This window comes from Hypanus sabinus, chromosome 2, assembly GCF_030144855.1.
Source record: "Hypanus sabinus isolate sHypSab1 chromosome 2, sHypSab1.hap1, whole genome shotgun sequence".
NCBI classification, from domain to species: Eukaryota; Metazoa; Chordata; class Chondrichthyes; order Myliobatiformes; family Dasyatidae; genus Hypanus; species Hypanus sabinus.
The window spans coordinates 171,233,383-171,249,647 of record NC_082707.1 but is presented as its reverse complement, the minus strand read 5'-3'; the positions used below and the strand labels follow the sequence as shown (position 1 = coordinate 171,249,647).

At 41.0% G+C, this 16,265-nt stretch overlaps 1 protein-coding gene across 1 annotated transcript in view; it reads left to right on the top strand.

Annotated features, from left to right (window-relative positions):
• The window catches only part of mdga2a (MAM domain containing glycosylphosphatidylinositol anchor 2a), a 916,773-nt gene that overhangs the window by 884,696 nt on the left and 15,812 nt on the right, over positions 1-16,265 (top strand). The window contains exon 15 of the mRNA XM_059959455.1: positions 13,843-13,973. Coding sequence (XP_059815438.1) covers positions 13,843-13,973 — 131 coding nt within the window. The remainder of the gene's footprint in view (positions 1-13,842; positions 13,974-16,265) is intronic.

Here is a 16,265-nt window from a genome sequence, read left to right as displayed (position 1 = left end):
TCCACTTAAAGGCACAGGCAACTATTCTGGCATTACCTGGATGGATGCCTAAGTACACTTTTAACAATAAGGAATATGATTCAACGGTCACCCAGTTACACAAGAATATCATATCATGTAAATTGCATGAAATTTGAACTACCCAGCTGACCTGACATGAGCATCCAATCAAAATAATGAAATCAATAAAATATTTCTTTATGTCAGCATCATAATGTCCATAAAGATAACACTAGCTGAGATTCTGCAGCTTTATAGGGAACTCTACGAGATACAAAGGCCATCACAGTTTATTATTATAGGGAACTCTATCAGACACACTTTCCACAACACTATACCTCCTCTGGACATCTAACCTATCTTTGTTCAGCCTTCCATACCACTTCTTCCTTGATGTAATCAGGGGTCTAATTTTAGAAAGGGTGATTGAATTATCCTGGTGTCCCAGATCTTATAGGTCTAATGTGGCCCTAATTGGATAGTTACTTTACTTTGTGAGAAAGTATCATTGGTTTACCTCTCAGCAGCCTGGTGAATGGTTTTTGCATCCAATTACACAGTCCAATCAGTGGAGGATAGGCCTGAAGCTTGACATGTGCACAGTTCATTGAACTGCAGACTGGAGGCTACTGGATAGCAACCACGAGGTTTGACAGCGTGTGTTGTCCTATGAAGGTCTAAAGAAAACTGAATTACACTCTGCACTGATGACATTTATCATATGTGACAGGAGGTCAACATTTTCTCTCTTTGTGAATGTACCTACTTGGCACATAGCTCTCATCAGTTGGAGTTTCTCAAAGTTCTCTGTAATTTCAGAAGACAATACGTTAGAGCTCTAGAGTAGATTGAAAAAACATATTTTTCCATCTCCCATCCCAGCCTGGGACAAAGGTGACCATTTAATTGTCTGGACTGGTTCAAACATGTTTTTGAATCAGTCAACTGAAAACTGGACCAACATAAGTTTGGCTTTGTCCTACAAACTTGTATGGTGAGATTGGGCAGGCAGGCCTTGTTCTCCCTGGAGAAAAGGAGGCTGAGGGGTGACCAGATTGAGGAAAATAAAGTTATGAGAGACATAGAACAGATTGTCAGAATTGTTTACCCATTATAGGGATATCAAAAACAAGAGGGCAGAGGTTTCAGGTGAGAGGAAGGAGCATTGAAGGAGATTTCAGGGGAAAGGTTTTTACATGTTGAATGGCAGATGTCCAGAATACACTGGCAGAGGAGGTGGTGGAATTTTATGTTGAAGGGGCGTTTAGACAGGCTTTTGAATAAGAAAAGTATGAAGATACAGTCCTAATGCAGGAAAATGAGATTAGAATAGAAGGATAAAAAGATTGGCAAGAGGAAGATGGACTGAAGGGCCTATTTTTGTTATACAACTGTGTGACTTCAATAAAGCTTTTGTTTTACAATAACTTTTTAACTGGGAATTATGCTAAATCATTAAGTCTTGAAAATGGGTGTTCTAAGGTTCGCTGAGAACCAAATGAAGCTCTTATTAACAATATTTATCTGTGTTGCAACCCGTTGTCATTCCCCATCTTTGTAAAAGTAACCTGTTTTGTATTTGGTTCTCATCAGATTACATCCGTACAGTACAGTCCAACTTCTACCAAAAGTACGATGTTAATGAAAATCAGGATTGAACGCTGGTTGTGTAAAGTCAGAACTTTTCCATGAACCTGGAAGTGAGTGCAAAGCAGCATTGAATGATATGCTGTGCAAGTCTCAATGTGTTCCAGCAATCTGTGAAGCCCACTGTTTGACATAAAGGGGGTTTTCTTTAGCAGATCCCCAGCTAATGCTGGGAATCCAACTCCTGTGATCAGTCTAGGCAAGTTATTCCTTGCAGGATCCATAGGGACTACCATCAATTCCACCACCAAGTCCAACCTCAGACCCAGATCTAATTCTTGCTCCCCTAAGCTCACAGCTTCGACTCAGCACCTCCAGCCACGTACCTCCCAACCTGGTACCTCCATCCACCATTAGCCTGATTGACGTGGTGACTGGAAGAAGCAGCATTCAGCCATTTTAGCCAAAGCTGTCAGAAGCATGGTAATTATGCTCAGAGAAGGAGGATGATTGTCAGCTGTTTATATGAGCTGAGGAAGAGTCTCCCATGTTTGGGTCCTTACTGAGAAGTAAAGGAATGAACAGGATCAAAAACCCCACAGTTGTAAATAAAAATGCTCCTCCTATACTTACTCTTCACCCTCAACAGAATTCGCCTCTGTGTTTCACAGCCAGCTCATTTGACATTTGGAACTAATCAGGAACTGAGCCCACAGCAGCTGTTATTCTGATAGCAGGCGGACAGAAAAGTAGATCCTTTGGGCTCAGCACAAGCTGCTGATTATGTACATGGCATCATTATCTGATGTGATTTGAAAGCGGTGCATCTTCGATATTAAATAATCTACCCATTGTAGCTCCACCTCCTGGGGAACCAAAAGGATGCTAAACTTCCCCCTCTGTGACTTTGAGATTAATTATGTCTGTTGATGTGAGGTATCAATTCCAAGTGTAAACAGGAAAGAGCATTTGTTTTCCGGGCTAAGGTTATGCCACAAAGAGGTTGTGATCAAGTAAATACTGTAATCACCCTTAAAATGAGCACAAAAAGGGACCATAAATAACATTAGCTGAAGCAGCACATATCAAATCACATCTATAGCATTCATATTTCAAATCATTCCTATGTTGTACCAGCTGGTTCTCAATTATGAGTGGAGCATTAGAACTATTTACTGTGAATAACGACGTTAAAAAGGACCAAAGGCATGTGTCATCCAACCTTGGCAAACCAGTGACTTAGAGACATTCTGCTTGGCCAGGCAAGTGCAAATGCAGATTTCTTCTGATTTAAATTGAAGGAGAGTAAGCTACAGTTGCAAAGAATTTTAAATGCACACCGATGGCACAGCATCTGGAAAGGGATTTTATTTTCTCCTGACTCTAATTCTGCTGACTTTCAGCAAGTTGCAGTGTTTAACAACAGTAGTTCTGCATTAAATTTATGCAGCATGGAAATGGCCCTTTCGGGCCCGCTCAGTCACGCCAATCAAGCTGACTATCTGGGCTAATCCCATCTGCCTGCGTTTGGCCTATAATCCTCTAATTTTTTCCTATCCATGTCCCTGTCTAAATGCAACTTATACATTGTAATTGTACTCATCTCTACCACTTCATCTGGCATTTCCTTCCATATACCCACTACCCTCTATGTAGATAAGTTACCCCTCCGGTGCCCTTTAAATCCTTCCCCTCTCACCTTACGTCTATGCCCTCAGGTTTTAGACACCCGTGCCCTAAGGAAAAGACTGTAACACCTCTGAGCTTCATGATTTTATATCAATCTTTAGCCGCCTCTGCTGGGGAGAAAAAAGCAACAGCTTATTCAGTCTGTCCTTGTAACTTAAGCCCACCAGACTTGGTAGCATTCTTGCATTTAAATCTCTCCATTCATACATGAGAAACAAAGCTTTTAGTACCGTCTAGTGAGGATTCACAGGAAGGAAAGTGGCTGCAAAGTTGTGGTCAGGTATTCACATCCTTTGTGATTGACAGGTGTAGCAACACAGTTTTCTCAGGCACTGCAAAAGTATTTGACTGCAGTGCCATTAGGAGTGCTTATGATTACAATCTTGCTTTATCATGCTGCCAACAAATCTGTTAAGTGTACCGGGGTGATTGATACATTCGCGGCCTAAGGTAGAAGGAGTCAATTTTAGAAAACCTAGCACATTTATTTTTCAACATAGTCCCCTCCTACATTTACACACTTAGTCCCATCGTCGTGGAGCATACGGATCTTGGACCTTCAGAAGGTGTCCGCAGCATGGGTGATTGATAAGTTTGTAGCCTAAGGTAGAAGGAGATGAGTTATACAGCTCTCGTTACATGCATGTGCAGTTCAACTCTGAGTGATTATGCAGAAAGTTTGAAGTTAATAACTCATCTCCTTCTATCTTAGGCCACAAACTTATCAATCACTCCTGCTGTGGACACTTTCTGGAGGTCCAGGATCCATATGCTCCATGACCGCTGGACTAAGTGTGTAAATGTAGGAGGGGACTATGTTGAAAAATAAATGTGCTTGGTTTTCTAAAATTGATTCCTTCTACCTTAGGCCACAAACTTATCAATCAATTTGTCAAGATGTCCACAAAAAGCAGAATACTCCAGATGCGCTAATTATCTCCCAATGATTCATTCATCAGCAAAGTGATAGAAGATGTCTTGACATTGCCTTCTCACCAGTAATGTGTGCACTGATGCTCATTTTGGCAGGATTACTCACCTCAGTACAGCCTTGCTCTAAACATGTTCTCAAAGAACTGAATTCCAAAGATGTCGTGGCATCAACTAGCACTTGAACGTTTGTGATGTGGAGGACCCTGAGAAATCTCAGATTGGTGGGAATCAAGGAATGTGTTCCAATGAGTGGAAGGTATTTGTGGTTGTTGAAGGCCAAGCTTCCCAGTCCAGTGACATCATCACAGAGATTTCTCAGGGTTTTACACACACAAAACATAATTTATAACACATTACAGGCCCTTCAGTCCACAATGTTGTGCCAACCATGTAACCTACTCTAGAACCTCCTAGAATTCCCCTACCGTGTAGCCCTCTATTTTTCTAAGCTCCTTGTACCTAACTAAGAGTCTCTTAAAAGACCCTATTGTATCCACCTCTACCACCGTCGCCCGCAGTCCATTCCACACACCCATCACTGTCTGTGTGAAAAACATACCCCTGACATCTCCTCTGTGCCTATTTCCAAGCACCTTGTGTTAACCATTTCAACCCTGGGAAAAAGCCTCTGACTATCCACATGATCAATGCCTCTCATCATCTTATGCACCTCTATCAGGTCACATCTCATCCTCCGTCGCTCCAAGGAGAAAAGGTCAAGTACACTCAATCTATTCTCATAAGGGTCGCTCTCCAATCCAGGCAACATTCTTGTAGATCTCCCCTGCACCCTCTCTATAGTATCCACATCCTTCCTGTAATGAGCTGATCAGAACTGAACACAGTACTCCAAGTGGAGTCTAAATAAAGTCTTATATATCTGTCACATTGCCTCACAGCTCTTGAACTCAATCCCATGGTTGATGAAGGCCAATACATGATACTCCTTCTTAACAACATAGTCAACCTGCACAGCAGCTTTGAGCGTATATAGACATGGACCCCAAGATCTAGTTGATCCTCCACACTGCCAAGTGTTTTACCATTAATATTATATTCTCTCTTCAAATTTGACCTACCGAAATAAACCAATTCAAACTTATCTATGTTGAACTCCAGCTGCCACTTCTTAGCCTAGTTCTGCATCCTATCGAAGTTCCATTGTCACCATTGACAACTCTCCAGACTATCCACAACACCTTCCAACTTCTGTGTCATCAGCAAACTTACTAACCCATCCTTCTACTTCCTCATCCAGGCCATTTTTTTTAAATCACAAAGAGGAATGGACCCAGAACAGATCCCTGCAGAACACCGCTGGTCACCATCCTCCATTCACGATATGAAACATTTACAACCACCCTTTGCATTTTGTGTCCATGCCAATTCCAGATTCACAAAGCAAAGTCTCCTTGGATCCAATGCCTCATTACTTTCTGAGTGTGCCTTACATGGGGAACCTTTTCAAATGCCTTACTGAAATCCATTGCACTACCTCATCAATGTGTTTTGTTACATCCTCAAAGAATTCAGTCAGGTTTGTAAGGCGTGACCTGCCCTTGACAAGCCATGCTGACTATCTGTAATCAGATTATGGCTCTCCAAATGCTCATAAATCCTGCCTCTCAAGCTCTTTTCCAACAATTTGCCCACCACTGAAGTAAGACTCAGAAGTCTATAATTTCCTGGGTTATCTCTACTCACTTTCTTGAACAATTGAACAATGGCCATTTTCAGCTGTTCCTCAGTCACAAGTGGAATGTTCTCGTCTGATTATACATTGTTCAATTTTATTAACAACTGCTCAATAAAAAGAGCAGTCCACACCTAATCCTACAAACTGTTTGATTAAGTATATATATATATATATATATATACACACACACATACAATTATGAGAGTTGGACTTTGATTGGGGTAGGCTTCAGGGGCTGATCGACCTTTTCTCACTCATGAATTCTAAGGAGGCTGATTATGTGAGTTAAAGCCCAGATTTCCAGCTAATTTTACCATTTACTTAATTGCATTGAATCTGATTGCCAAAGTTGAGAGTCTTGTTTTTTTGGACTTAGATTTCCATGTCATTATCCTGTTGAAATTGGTTGTTAACAAAAGCCAATCTTACTTGACAGAATTACTGGCTTAGCTCTCCCTCAGCTAACGATAACATTTTACTTGTCCACCCACTGTCCAATATCGCATGTGTTTGTCTGCAGTAATTTGGTTGCTGCTTCTATTTTCCTTGACATATTAATTAGTCTGCAGAAGCTGGTGGCAGGAACAATATTGCTTTTCAGAATAATATCCATCAAATTATAATAAACATGAGGAACAGCACAGAGCCAAATGCCCCTCTCTGAGGGGCTCCTGTGAACATGTTGTCATAAGGAGATAAATACTTTATGTTTGTGTCCTCTAAGGAAGTCATTTAAGTAGCAGAACAGCTGAGTAAATCTGGTTGCAGAATGAAGAATGATTCATGGCTACCATTAGAAGCCCTTGATTGCTTTCCATTCTCTGAGATTTTATAAAGGAACTCAGCATTTTGAGATCTCTAGTAATTATGTGCTGTACTTCATATAAACTGTGTGTTAAGGTTCAATGTAAAGATGATAGATCCAAGAGTTGTGGTTGTGTTAATGATGAAGTGCCAGCCTTCGTTGTCTTTACCTCACAAGAAGTGGAAGCCCCATCTTGACCATTGCAAATGTGTAGATCAATGCGGAAATCGCAGAGCTGCCATTTGTGATCGTCTGCCACAGAAAGTGGTATTGTGGCCTTCTGAGGCACTGTTGGGAGTAAATGATCTTTGGAGAATCAGAGAATTACCTGCTACTCTCACTTGCTAAGACTCTGAATTGATGTAATTGAAACTTCAGTGCTATATTACCCCATGATTGTTGCACAGCGATCTCTCCACCCTATACAAAGCTAATTTTGTACAAATTAATTTTCATTCCCTAGGAATGGAAAAGTTCAATGGATCTTTAAGATGCTTAATTATGGCATTTCAACTTCAATCTCAGTCTCATATGGAGTTTCCAATCTTTTAACTGCAGCCTGTGTAAACTTTGTTTCTTCACTGCTTGGTTTTGCTGTCTTGTGAAAGTCCTCTGGTGTGATTGGCTGTTCTGTTTACACAATGAGTTTAGTTTAGTTGGTGTTGGACCCACTATCCCTGGTGTTGCCAGTAACTGGAATCAGGGAAGGGTCCCAGAGATCCTGAGATCCTGAAGTAGCATTCATAGGGTATAGAAACTTTGCTGGAAATCTGCCGAGATATGTGGACGTGCTTCCTGTGGACTTCAGCCTGTCTGACTCCCACCACCTCCTTCAATTTCTGTGGCATTAATTCATTCTAGTTCAATTGTTCCATTTAATATCAGAGAATGTACAGTGTACATTCTGACTCTTTGCAGACATCTACAAAAACAGAAGAGTACCCCAAAAAATGAATGGCAGTAAAAACATTAGATCCCCAAAGCCCCTCTTCTGCTCCTTCCCACGCACAAGCAACAGCAAAGTATCAACCCTCCCCCACTTATTTTAGCAAAATGCATCAGCACCCACCAGCCACTAAGCAAGCGATAGTAAAGCTCCCAAGAGAGACCATGATCTGCAGTATGGAAAAACTAATCATTCTCCTGATCAATTTGACATGCCAGAGGCTCTGTCTTTATGTAAGAAATGTCAAGAAGGATTGCACTTACTCAATTACCAGCGAGAGTTAACAAACAATTACACAGGGAAACATGATGATACAAGTCTGCAAATCACACAGTCACAATTAATGTGGCTTTCACTAGCAACTTCAAATGACACATAACTGCACAATATTTTAATGCCGTAGGACAGTGTTGAACAACTTCTCAGCCAATGTCTTTGATCAATGCTAAAAGCAAGGTCAAGAATGATTTTGATTTCTGCTCCATAACTCAACTTAAGAGTTCTCACCCTTAATTTAAGCGCACTAACATTGACCTAGACATAATTAATTTCCCCGTCAGAATTGTGTCTGTTTGCTGAAATAAAAATAGAATTGGTATTATGAAACAGGAGAGTAAGGCTGAGCTATGTTAGCTCATTAAAACATACGCTATCTTGTGTTACTGAACATAATTCAGAGACATGGTGCTTTTAGATAGGTACATAGAGCTTAGTAAAATAGAGGGCTATAGGTAAGCCTAGTAACTTCTGAGGTAGGGGCATGTTCGGCTCAACTTTGTGGGCCAAAGGGCCTGTATTGTGCTGTAGGTTTTCTATGTTTCTATGTTTCTATTTTTGAGATGAAACATCTTTGATTTAGTTGCTTGCTTTAACTGTTTTATAGCAGAACTAACATAATTTATTATGTGCCTCATTTCAACTAAGTAATCACATCCACTTTAAAGATGTCCAAATTGGGCCTCATTTCGTGCTACAGTGCAGAGGCAAGATAAATTTTAGGTCCATTATATTCAAAGGATCATCCTCAGCATATAAACTACAGCAAGCCAGATCACTATGTCACTTGTTTAAAAGCAGAATAACATACAGCCATTCTGGGCTTAATCAACTAAAATGTTTCAAATTGTCTTTAATATAAGCTAAAGAAAGAAAATCAAAGAACTAGACCACTAACATTTGATATGATCATTTTAAAGTCTAAGAGGTTAAACATGAATTTTGTCTTATGCTGGTCTTCCTCACAAATATTTAGTCCAAATCAAAAAAGAGAATGTTTATTGAATAATAATGTATGGAAAAGGTTGATGCACCATCAATAACTCACTCTGAGACGTAAGGCGAGATATCGGCTTTTATTGACTGGAAGAAGGAACCAGAAGTGAGTGACCATCATACTACGTCCTGGAGACTGAGGCCGAGCGTCGGGCCTCAGATCGCCTTTATACAGGGGCCTGTGGGAGGAGCCACAGGAGCAGTCAGCAGGGGGCATGTCCAGACAGGCACACGTAGTTCACCACAAAGGTTTTGTTGTGGAGGCTGGGATTTTAATTATATTTTAAATGCAGTTTTGCTTGTCTAGTAACCTTTCCAATAATTTCACTCCAGGAGTTGGTTTAGTTCAAGAAGAAGAATGGATCTAAAAGTATCATCTAATCCCAGTAACAATCATGATTGGTCATAGACTTCAGTAACGCTTGAATATTTAGGCTGGCTTCTGGCACGTAAACTCCTTGGTCCAGACTGAATAGCACTTGTAATCACTGCCCTTCTTGGACCTTGTGCAGTTGTCTCACCAATGACTGGTTTCCTCAGCATATGTGCAACAAAACAGAGGTAGATGTTTTAAGACCAACCATTTCAGAAGTAATACCACATGTAAAAGAAAGTTATAGTCATCACACTTGCACTTGGCCTCTCAGAACGGAGAAACTGTTTCATAATTCAGTTTTGCTAAGCAGCAATCAAAATGTCATATTCAGGTATTAGTAGAAATTCATTGCAAAGGATAAAAATCCCAAAGGCCTGGAAAATGTGTCTCAGTGGAAGAGAGGTACCAATAAACCTCTCTCGAAACAATGTATGGATGGGTTCTTGCTTGTTAGTCCATTTATTTTTACTGTCGCCAGCGTGTAAGTGAAGTAGGCTCTTGGCAACAAACCCCCCAAAAAAGTGGTTGGTGCTATTTCTGACAGAAGAACTGAGAGCAACTTTATTCAGCAAGTTGTCTGATTCAGATATGCAGTCCTAATTGGCCATGTATGCACATAACAGAAACAGACTCTGCATGAAGTACATTGCAGGTGATCTCCAGACCCAATGGTTCGTTCTCAAGTTGGAATACTTGCAGCTGAGGAGAGTAATCTACTGCCTGATTCCAAACCAGCTGCCCTCAATTTTTTGAGACTATTTCATCAAAGGAATATCACGTTCCCAACTTATTCTCGAACAACAACTACATTTTCCATTACTGATCATCAAGGTAAGGTAACGTCATATCGGGGAGAGAGTTCAGAGATCATAGGTGCAAAGGGACTTGGAAGTTCTTTTTCAGGATTTTGTTAACGTCAACCAGTAAGTTGAGTCTGTAGTACAAAAGGCAAATGCAATATTAGCATTTGTTTCAAGACGTCGAGAACATAAAAGCAAGGATGAAGAGCTGAGACTTTAAAGGACAGCATTTGGAATATTATGACCATTGTTTGGCTCCACATCTACAGAAAGGTATGCTGCTCTAAAGATGGACTAGAGGAGGTTGTGAAGCCTGATCCTGGAAATGAAAGGCATAATGAATGAGGAATATTTGATGTCTCTGGAGTTGTATTTGATGGAGTTCAGACGGTTGAGGGCAAATCTCATCAGATCTTTCCAGCTACTGAAAGGCCTGGATATAGTGGATGTAAAGATAACTTTCTTTATCAGCTGGAGAGTCTAGGATGCGAGGGCACAGTCTCAAATAAAAGGACATCCCTTTAAACTGGTAGCGTCGCAGTTAGCGTGACACTATTACAGCTTGGGGAGCTCAGAGTTCAACTGCAGTGCTTTCAGTAAGGAGTTTATACATTCTCCCTGTGTGACCTCCTGGGTTTCCTCTGTGTGCTCCAGTTTCCTTCAAGTAAGTACCGGTTAGTAGTTTAACTTGTCATTGTAAATGGTCCTGTGATTAGGCTAAGGTTCAGTTAGGGCTCAGGTTACACAGATGAGTTGCTAGCCAGTGCAGCTCGCTGGGTCAGGAGGGCCTCTTCCATGCTATATTCCTAAATAAAATCAAACTGAGATGAGATGTGTTTGTGAAATTCATCACCACATGGGACTGTGGAGGCCATGTCATTAGCTTTGTTTAAGGCAGAGATCAATAGTTTTTTGATTCGTTAAAGGAGTTAAGGATGATAGGGAGAATGTGGGACAATGGGGTTGAGATATTTAAGAATTAGTGATGATTGAATGTTGGAGCAAACCTTTTGAGCTAAATGGCCTAATTGTACTCCTACATCTTATAGTCTCATAACTTAGTTATTGAATGAGCAGAGTTCTGCATGACAAATTGAGAGACATGAGTTCAAATCTCACCATAGGAGCTTGAATTGAAGTGATTAAATAAAACTGGATTTTGAAACCTAGCCTCAGCAATGATACATGTGAAACTTCTGAATTATTATAAAAACCCATCTGGTTCACCGCTGTCATTCAGGGAAGCCAGCATGTTATCCTTTCTGTGGTTTATGTGTGACTCCAGATCCACTAGGGTGGCAGCCTCCCATTTCATTGGCCATTCCTTAGGAATGAATGATGAATGTCAGCGTGTCTGCTGGGGTCTACATCTAATATACAATTAAAAAAATAATTTGGCAAAACTTTTGAAAATTTGACAGTTTGAGATTTCTTCCTGGAGCTGACCTGGTTTACCAATGGAAAGAAATCACAGAGTCAGCATATCTGTATGTTGGAGAGAGTTTTTTGCAGAGGAAGTAACACACTTTCTTTAAGGTCAGTTTATTAACTTTCTAGTCAGATGTGCTCTTTATTGCAAGGTATGAAACAGGCTATGCTCACTGTACAATGTTGATAGCAAGTCTTCATGTGTTGCCAATAACTGATTCACCTTCTAGCTTTCATCAGTTAGTCCTGACAAAATATATGTTCTGTATGTTCCTGGTGAATAAAATTTTTGTCTTGATTGTGTTATGGAAAGTTGGAACCTGTGACATGTGGTTTGGGATTTGATTGAATGACCTAGCGCTCTGCTGTGTCCGGAGAGGACCAAGCGTGCAGCTGCCTCGTGGTGAAGACTAGTGATGGGGTTCCAGACAGGAGTAAGAGAACAAACTGCCTTACTGTGTTAGTGCAGCCACTCTCCTCGAATGCTGATGGGAGGATGCTTTAAAAATTCTAAGGTTTATGTGATTATTGGACTGTACTTTAAATTGGGTCTCCTTTAGATTTTGGTACTTTCTTTCTTGTTGCCGATTGGTAGGTGGGCTATATGTTACTTCTTAGTGAGAGGGAGGATTTGGAGATTTGGAGTCTGACATTCTTGTTGTTTTTCTGTGTGGGCCATCTGTTAGTTTTTTGCTTATGAATAAGGGAGTTGGGGGGGGGGGTTTGATGCAATTGTCACTGTTTTTCTGCGAGGGAGGGCTTAGGATTTTGATGTTCCAGCTGCTATTATCCATGTGCACAATCTGGTTGTTTTTTTAGTGAGGGAGGGGTTGGGAGGTTTTGGGGTTGGCATGTTTTGTTTCTTTTTCATGCATGGGGGGGAGTTGATGTCATTTCTTTCAATAACTGCCTTTGTTTCTGTATTTCATGGCTATAGAGAGAAGATGAATATTGGTGTTGTATGTAACATACATTCTTTGACAATACAATAAAACTTTGAACCTTTGAAAATGCCTGAAATTCATAATAGGCAAGGTGGCACTTGAACAGAGACCACCAGAATGAATGTTTCAAACAGATGAATTCATCCCCATGATAGCTCATCATCCTGAAATGTTAATTTCTCCTGATGGGAGAAGTTGCTGCCTGACAAACCACCTCTTCCCCATTTTACTTCAGGTCTGGAGTACCTGCAGTATTTTTGGTTTCAGTTTTCAATCTGTTAGTAAACTTCTAAACCTCGTATGTGTAACTGGACTTGAATGAAATCAAACAGAATATATTTGATCTTGTACTTGTCCCAATATACCCTTATGACAGTGTAAACAGCTGAATGGAGAGAACTCCAGTACACCTTGTATTTTTCTGTTGGCCACTTAGAATTGACTTTATTTCTTACATCCTTCACATACATGAGGAGTAAAAATTTTTACATTATGTCTGTCTAAATGTGCAATAGGCAATATATGGTAATTTATAATAACTAGTATGTATAACAGAACAGTCAATATAGCATAGAAATACAATTGTATCAGTGTGAATTAATCAGTCTGATGGCCTGGTGGAAGAAGCTGTCCTGAAGCCTATTGGTCCTGGCTTTTATGCTGCAGTGCCGTTTCCCAGATGGTAGCAGCTGGAACAGTTTGTGGTTGGGATGACTTGGATCCCCAATGATCCTCTGGGCCCTTTTGATGCATCTACCTCTGTAAATGTCCTGAATAGTGGGAAGTTCACAACTACAGATGTGCTGGGCTGTCCACACCACTCTCTGCAGAGTCCTGCGATGGAGGGAAGTACAGTTCCCATACCAGGCAGTGATACAGCCAGTCAGGATGCTCTCAGTTGTGCCCCTGTAGAAAGTCCTTAGGATTTGGGAACTCATGCCAAACTACTTCAAACGTCTGAGGCGAAAGAGGCGCTGTTGTGCTTTTTTCACCACACAGCCAGTACGTACAGACCACGTGAGATCCTCAGTGATGTGAATGCCAAGGAACTTAAAGCTCTTCACCCTCTCAACCCCAGATCCATTGATGTCAATAGGGGTTAGCCTGTCTCCATTCCTCCTGGAGTTCACAACCAGCTCCTTTGTTTTTACAACTTTGAGGGAGAGGTTGTTCTCTTGACACCACTGTGTCAGGGTGATGATTTCTTCTCTGTTGGCTGCCTCATATATATGCACATGAGATTTAGAAGAAGTAATTAAGAGCATTCTACCTGTCTATAACTGCTCCACTTCTAAGAAAATCTTGGACTAGGTTCTAAAATCAACTCAACTTCTTTTTTGCATCTTTGTGGCATTTTGCTTTCTAGGTACTTTGAATCTTTTTCTACGATTCAAAGGATCGGCCATAACCGAGAATCTCATTTGGAGTATGTCTGGCAATCAAGGTGATCAGTGGCTGCATGCAAGTATCAACATCAATCCAAGTGGAACTTTTCAGGTGAGAAAACAAAATAAACTCCAATATGCTGTGGCAGAGATTGACATTTGCCGGTGTCTCTTAAATATTAACCACATCTGTTGTGTGTTGAAAGCATAAAGAAAAGGATGCATTTCTTCATTTAAAGGACGCTGTGGTAAACATTGAATATCAAATGTCAGGGTTAATTGCTACACATTGTTGGCTCAGTTATGCTAAGATAATGATATTCGATTGCTATATATATATATAAAAACATATATAGAAGCATAGAAAACCTACAACACAATACTGGCCCTTTGACCCACAAAGTTGTGCTGAACATGTCCCTACCTTAGAAATTACGAGGCTTACCCATAGCCCTCTATTTTTCTAAACTCCATGTACCTATCCAGGAGTCTCTTAAAAGACCGTAACGTATCTCCCTCCACCACCGTTGCCAGCAGCCCATTCCATGCACTCACCACTTTCTGCATAATAAACTTAGCCCTGACATCTCCTCTGAACCTACTCCCAGCACATCAAACCTGTGTCCTCTTGTGGCAACCATTTCAGCCCTGGGAAAAAGCCTTTGACTACCCACACATTCAATGCCTCTCATCATCTTATATACCTCTATCATGTCACCTCTCATCTTCCATCGCTCCAAGGAGAAAAGGCCGGGTTCACTCAACCTATTCTCATAAGACATGCTTCCCAATCCAGGCAACATCCTTGTAAATCTCCTCTGCACCCTTTCTATGGCTTCCACATCCTTCCCATAGTCAGGCGACCAGAACTGAGCACAGTACTCCAAGTGGGGTCTGACGAGGGCCCTATATAGCTGCAACATTACCTCTCAGCACCTAAATTCAATTCCACAATTAATGAAGGCCAATACACTGTATGCCTTCTTAACCACAGAGTCAACCTGCGCAGCTGCTTTGAGCGTCCTATGGACTCGGACCCCCAAGATTCCTCTGCTCCTTCACACTACCAAGAGTATTACCAACAATACTATATTCTGCCATCATATTTGACCTACCAAAATAAACCATTTCACTCTTTACTGGGTTGAATTCCATCTGCCACTTCTCAGCCAGTTTTGCATCCTATTAATGTCCCACTGTAACCTCTGACAGCCCTCCACAAAATCCACAACACCCCCAACCTTTGTATCATCAGCAAACTTACTAACCCATCCCTCCACTTCCTCTTCCAGGTCATTCATAAAAATCACGGAGTAAGGGTCCCAGAACAGATCCCTGAGGCACTCCACTGGTCACCGATCACCATGCAGAATATGACCCATCTACAACCACTCTTTGCACTCTGTGGGCAAGCCAGTTCTAGATCCACAAAGCAATGTCCCCTTGGATCCCAAGCCTCCTTACTTTCTCAATAAGCCTTGCATGGGGTACCTTATCAAATGCCTTTCTGAAATACATATACCCTACATCTACTGCTCTTCCTTCATCAATGTGTTTAGTTACATCCTTAAAAAATTCAATCAGGCTCATAACGCACGACCTGCCCTTGACAAAGCCATGCTTATACCTCTCAAAATGTTCATAAATCCTGCCTCTCAGGTTCTTCTCCATCAACTTACCAACCACTGAAGAAAGACTCACTGATCTATAATTTCCTAGGCAATCTCTACTCCTTTTCTTGAATAAAGGAACAACATCCGCAACCCTCCAATCCTTCAGAACCTCTCCCGTCCCCAGTGATGATGCAAAGATCATCGCCAGAGGCTTAGCAATCTCATCCCTTGCCTCCCACAGTAGCCTGGGGTACATCTCATCTGGTCACGGTGACTTACCCAAGTTGATGCTTTCCTAAAGCTCCAGCACATCCTCTTTTTTAATATCTACTTGCTCAAGCTTTTCAGTCTGCTGCAAGTCATCACTACAATCACCAAGATCCTTTTCCATAGTGAATATTGAACTGAAGTATTCATTAAGAACCTCTGCTATTTCCTCCGGTTCCATACACACTTTCCCACTGTCACACTTGATAGGTCCTATTCTTTCACGGTTTATCTTCTTGCTCCTCACAACCAATGGAAATGACCAATTTAAACTCTTTTTTTAGGGTACTGTAAACTATACTAGTTAATTTTGTGCTGTATTATTTATTGTTTAATTTATTGTTTAATTATTGTTTAATGACTAGATCTCTGCCTTCAATGCTGTATTTCCAAGCAAACCTCCCTCCGAGTTCCTTGACCTGGGATTCAGCACCTCCCTTTGTGGGTGAATCCTGGACTTCCTGACCAACAGACCACAAATCTCTAAGGATAGGCAGCAACATCTCCACCACAAATATTCTCAT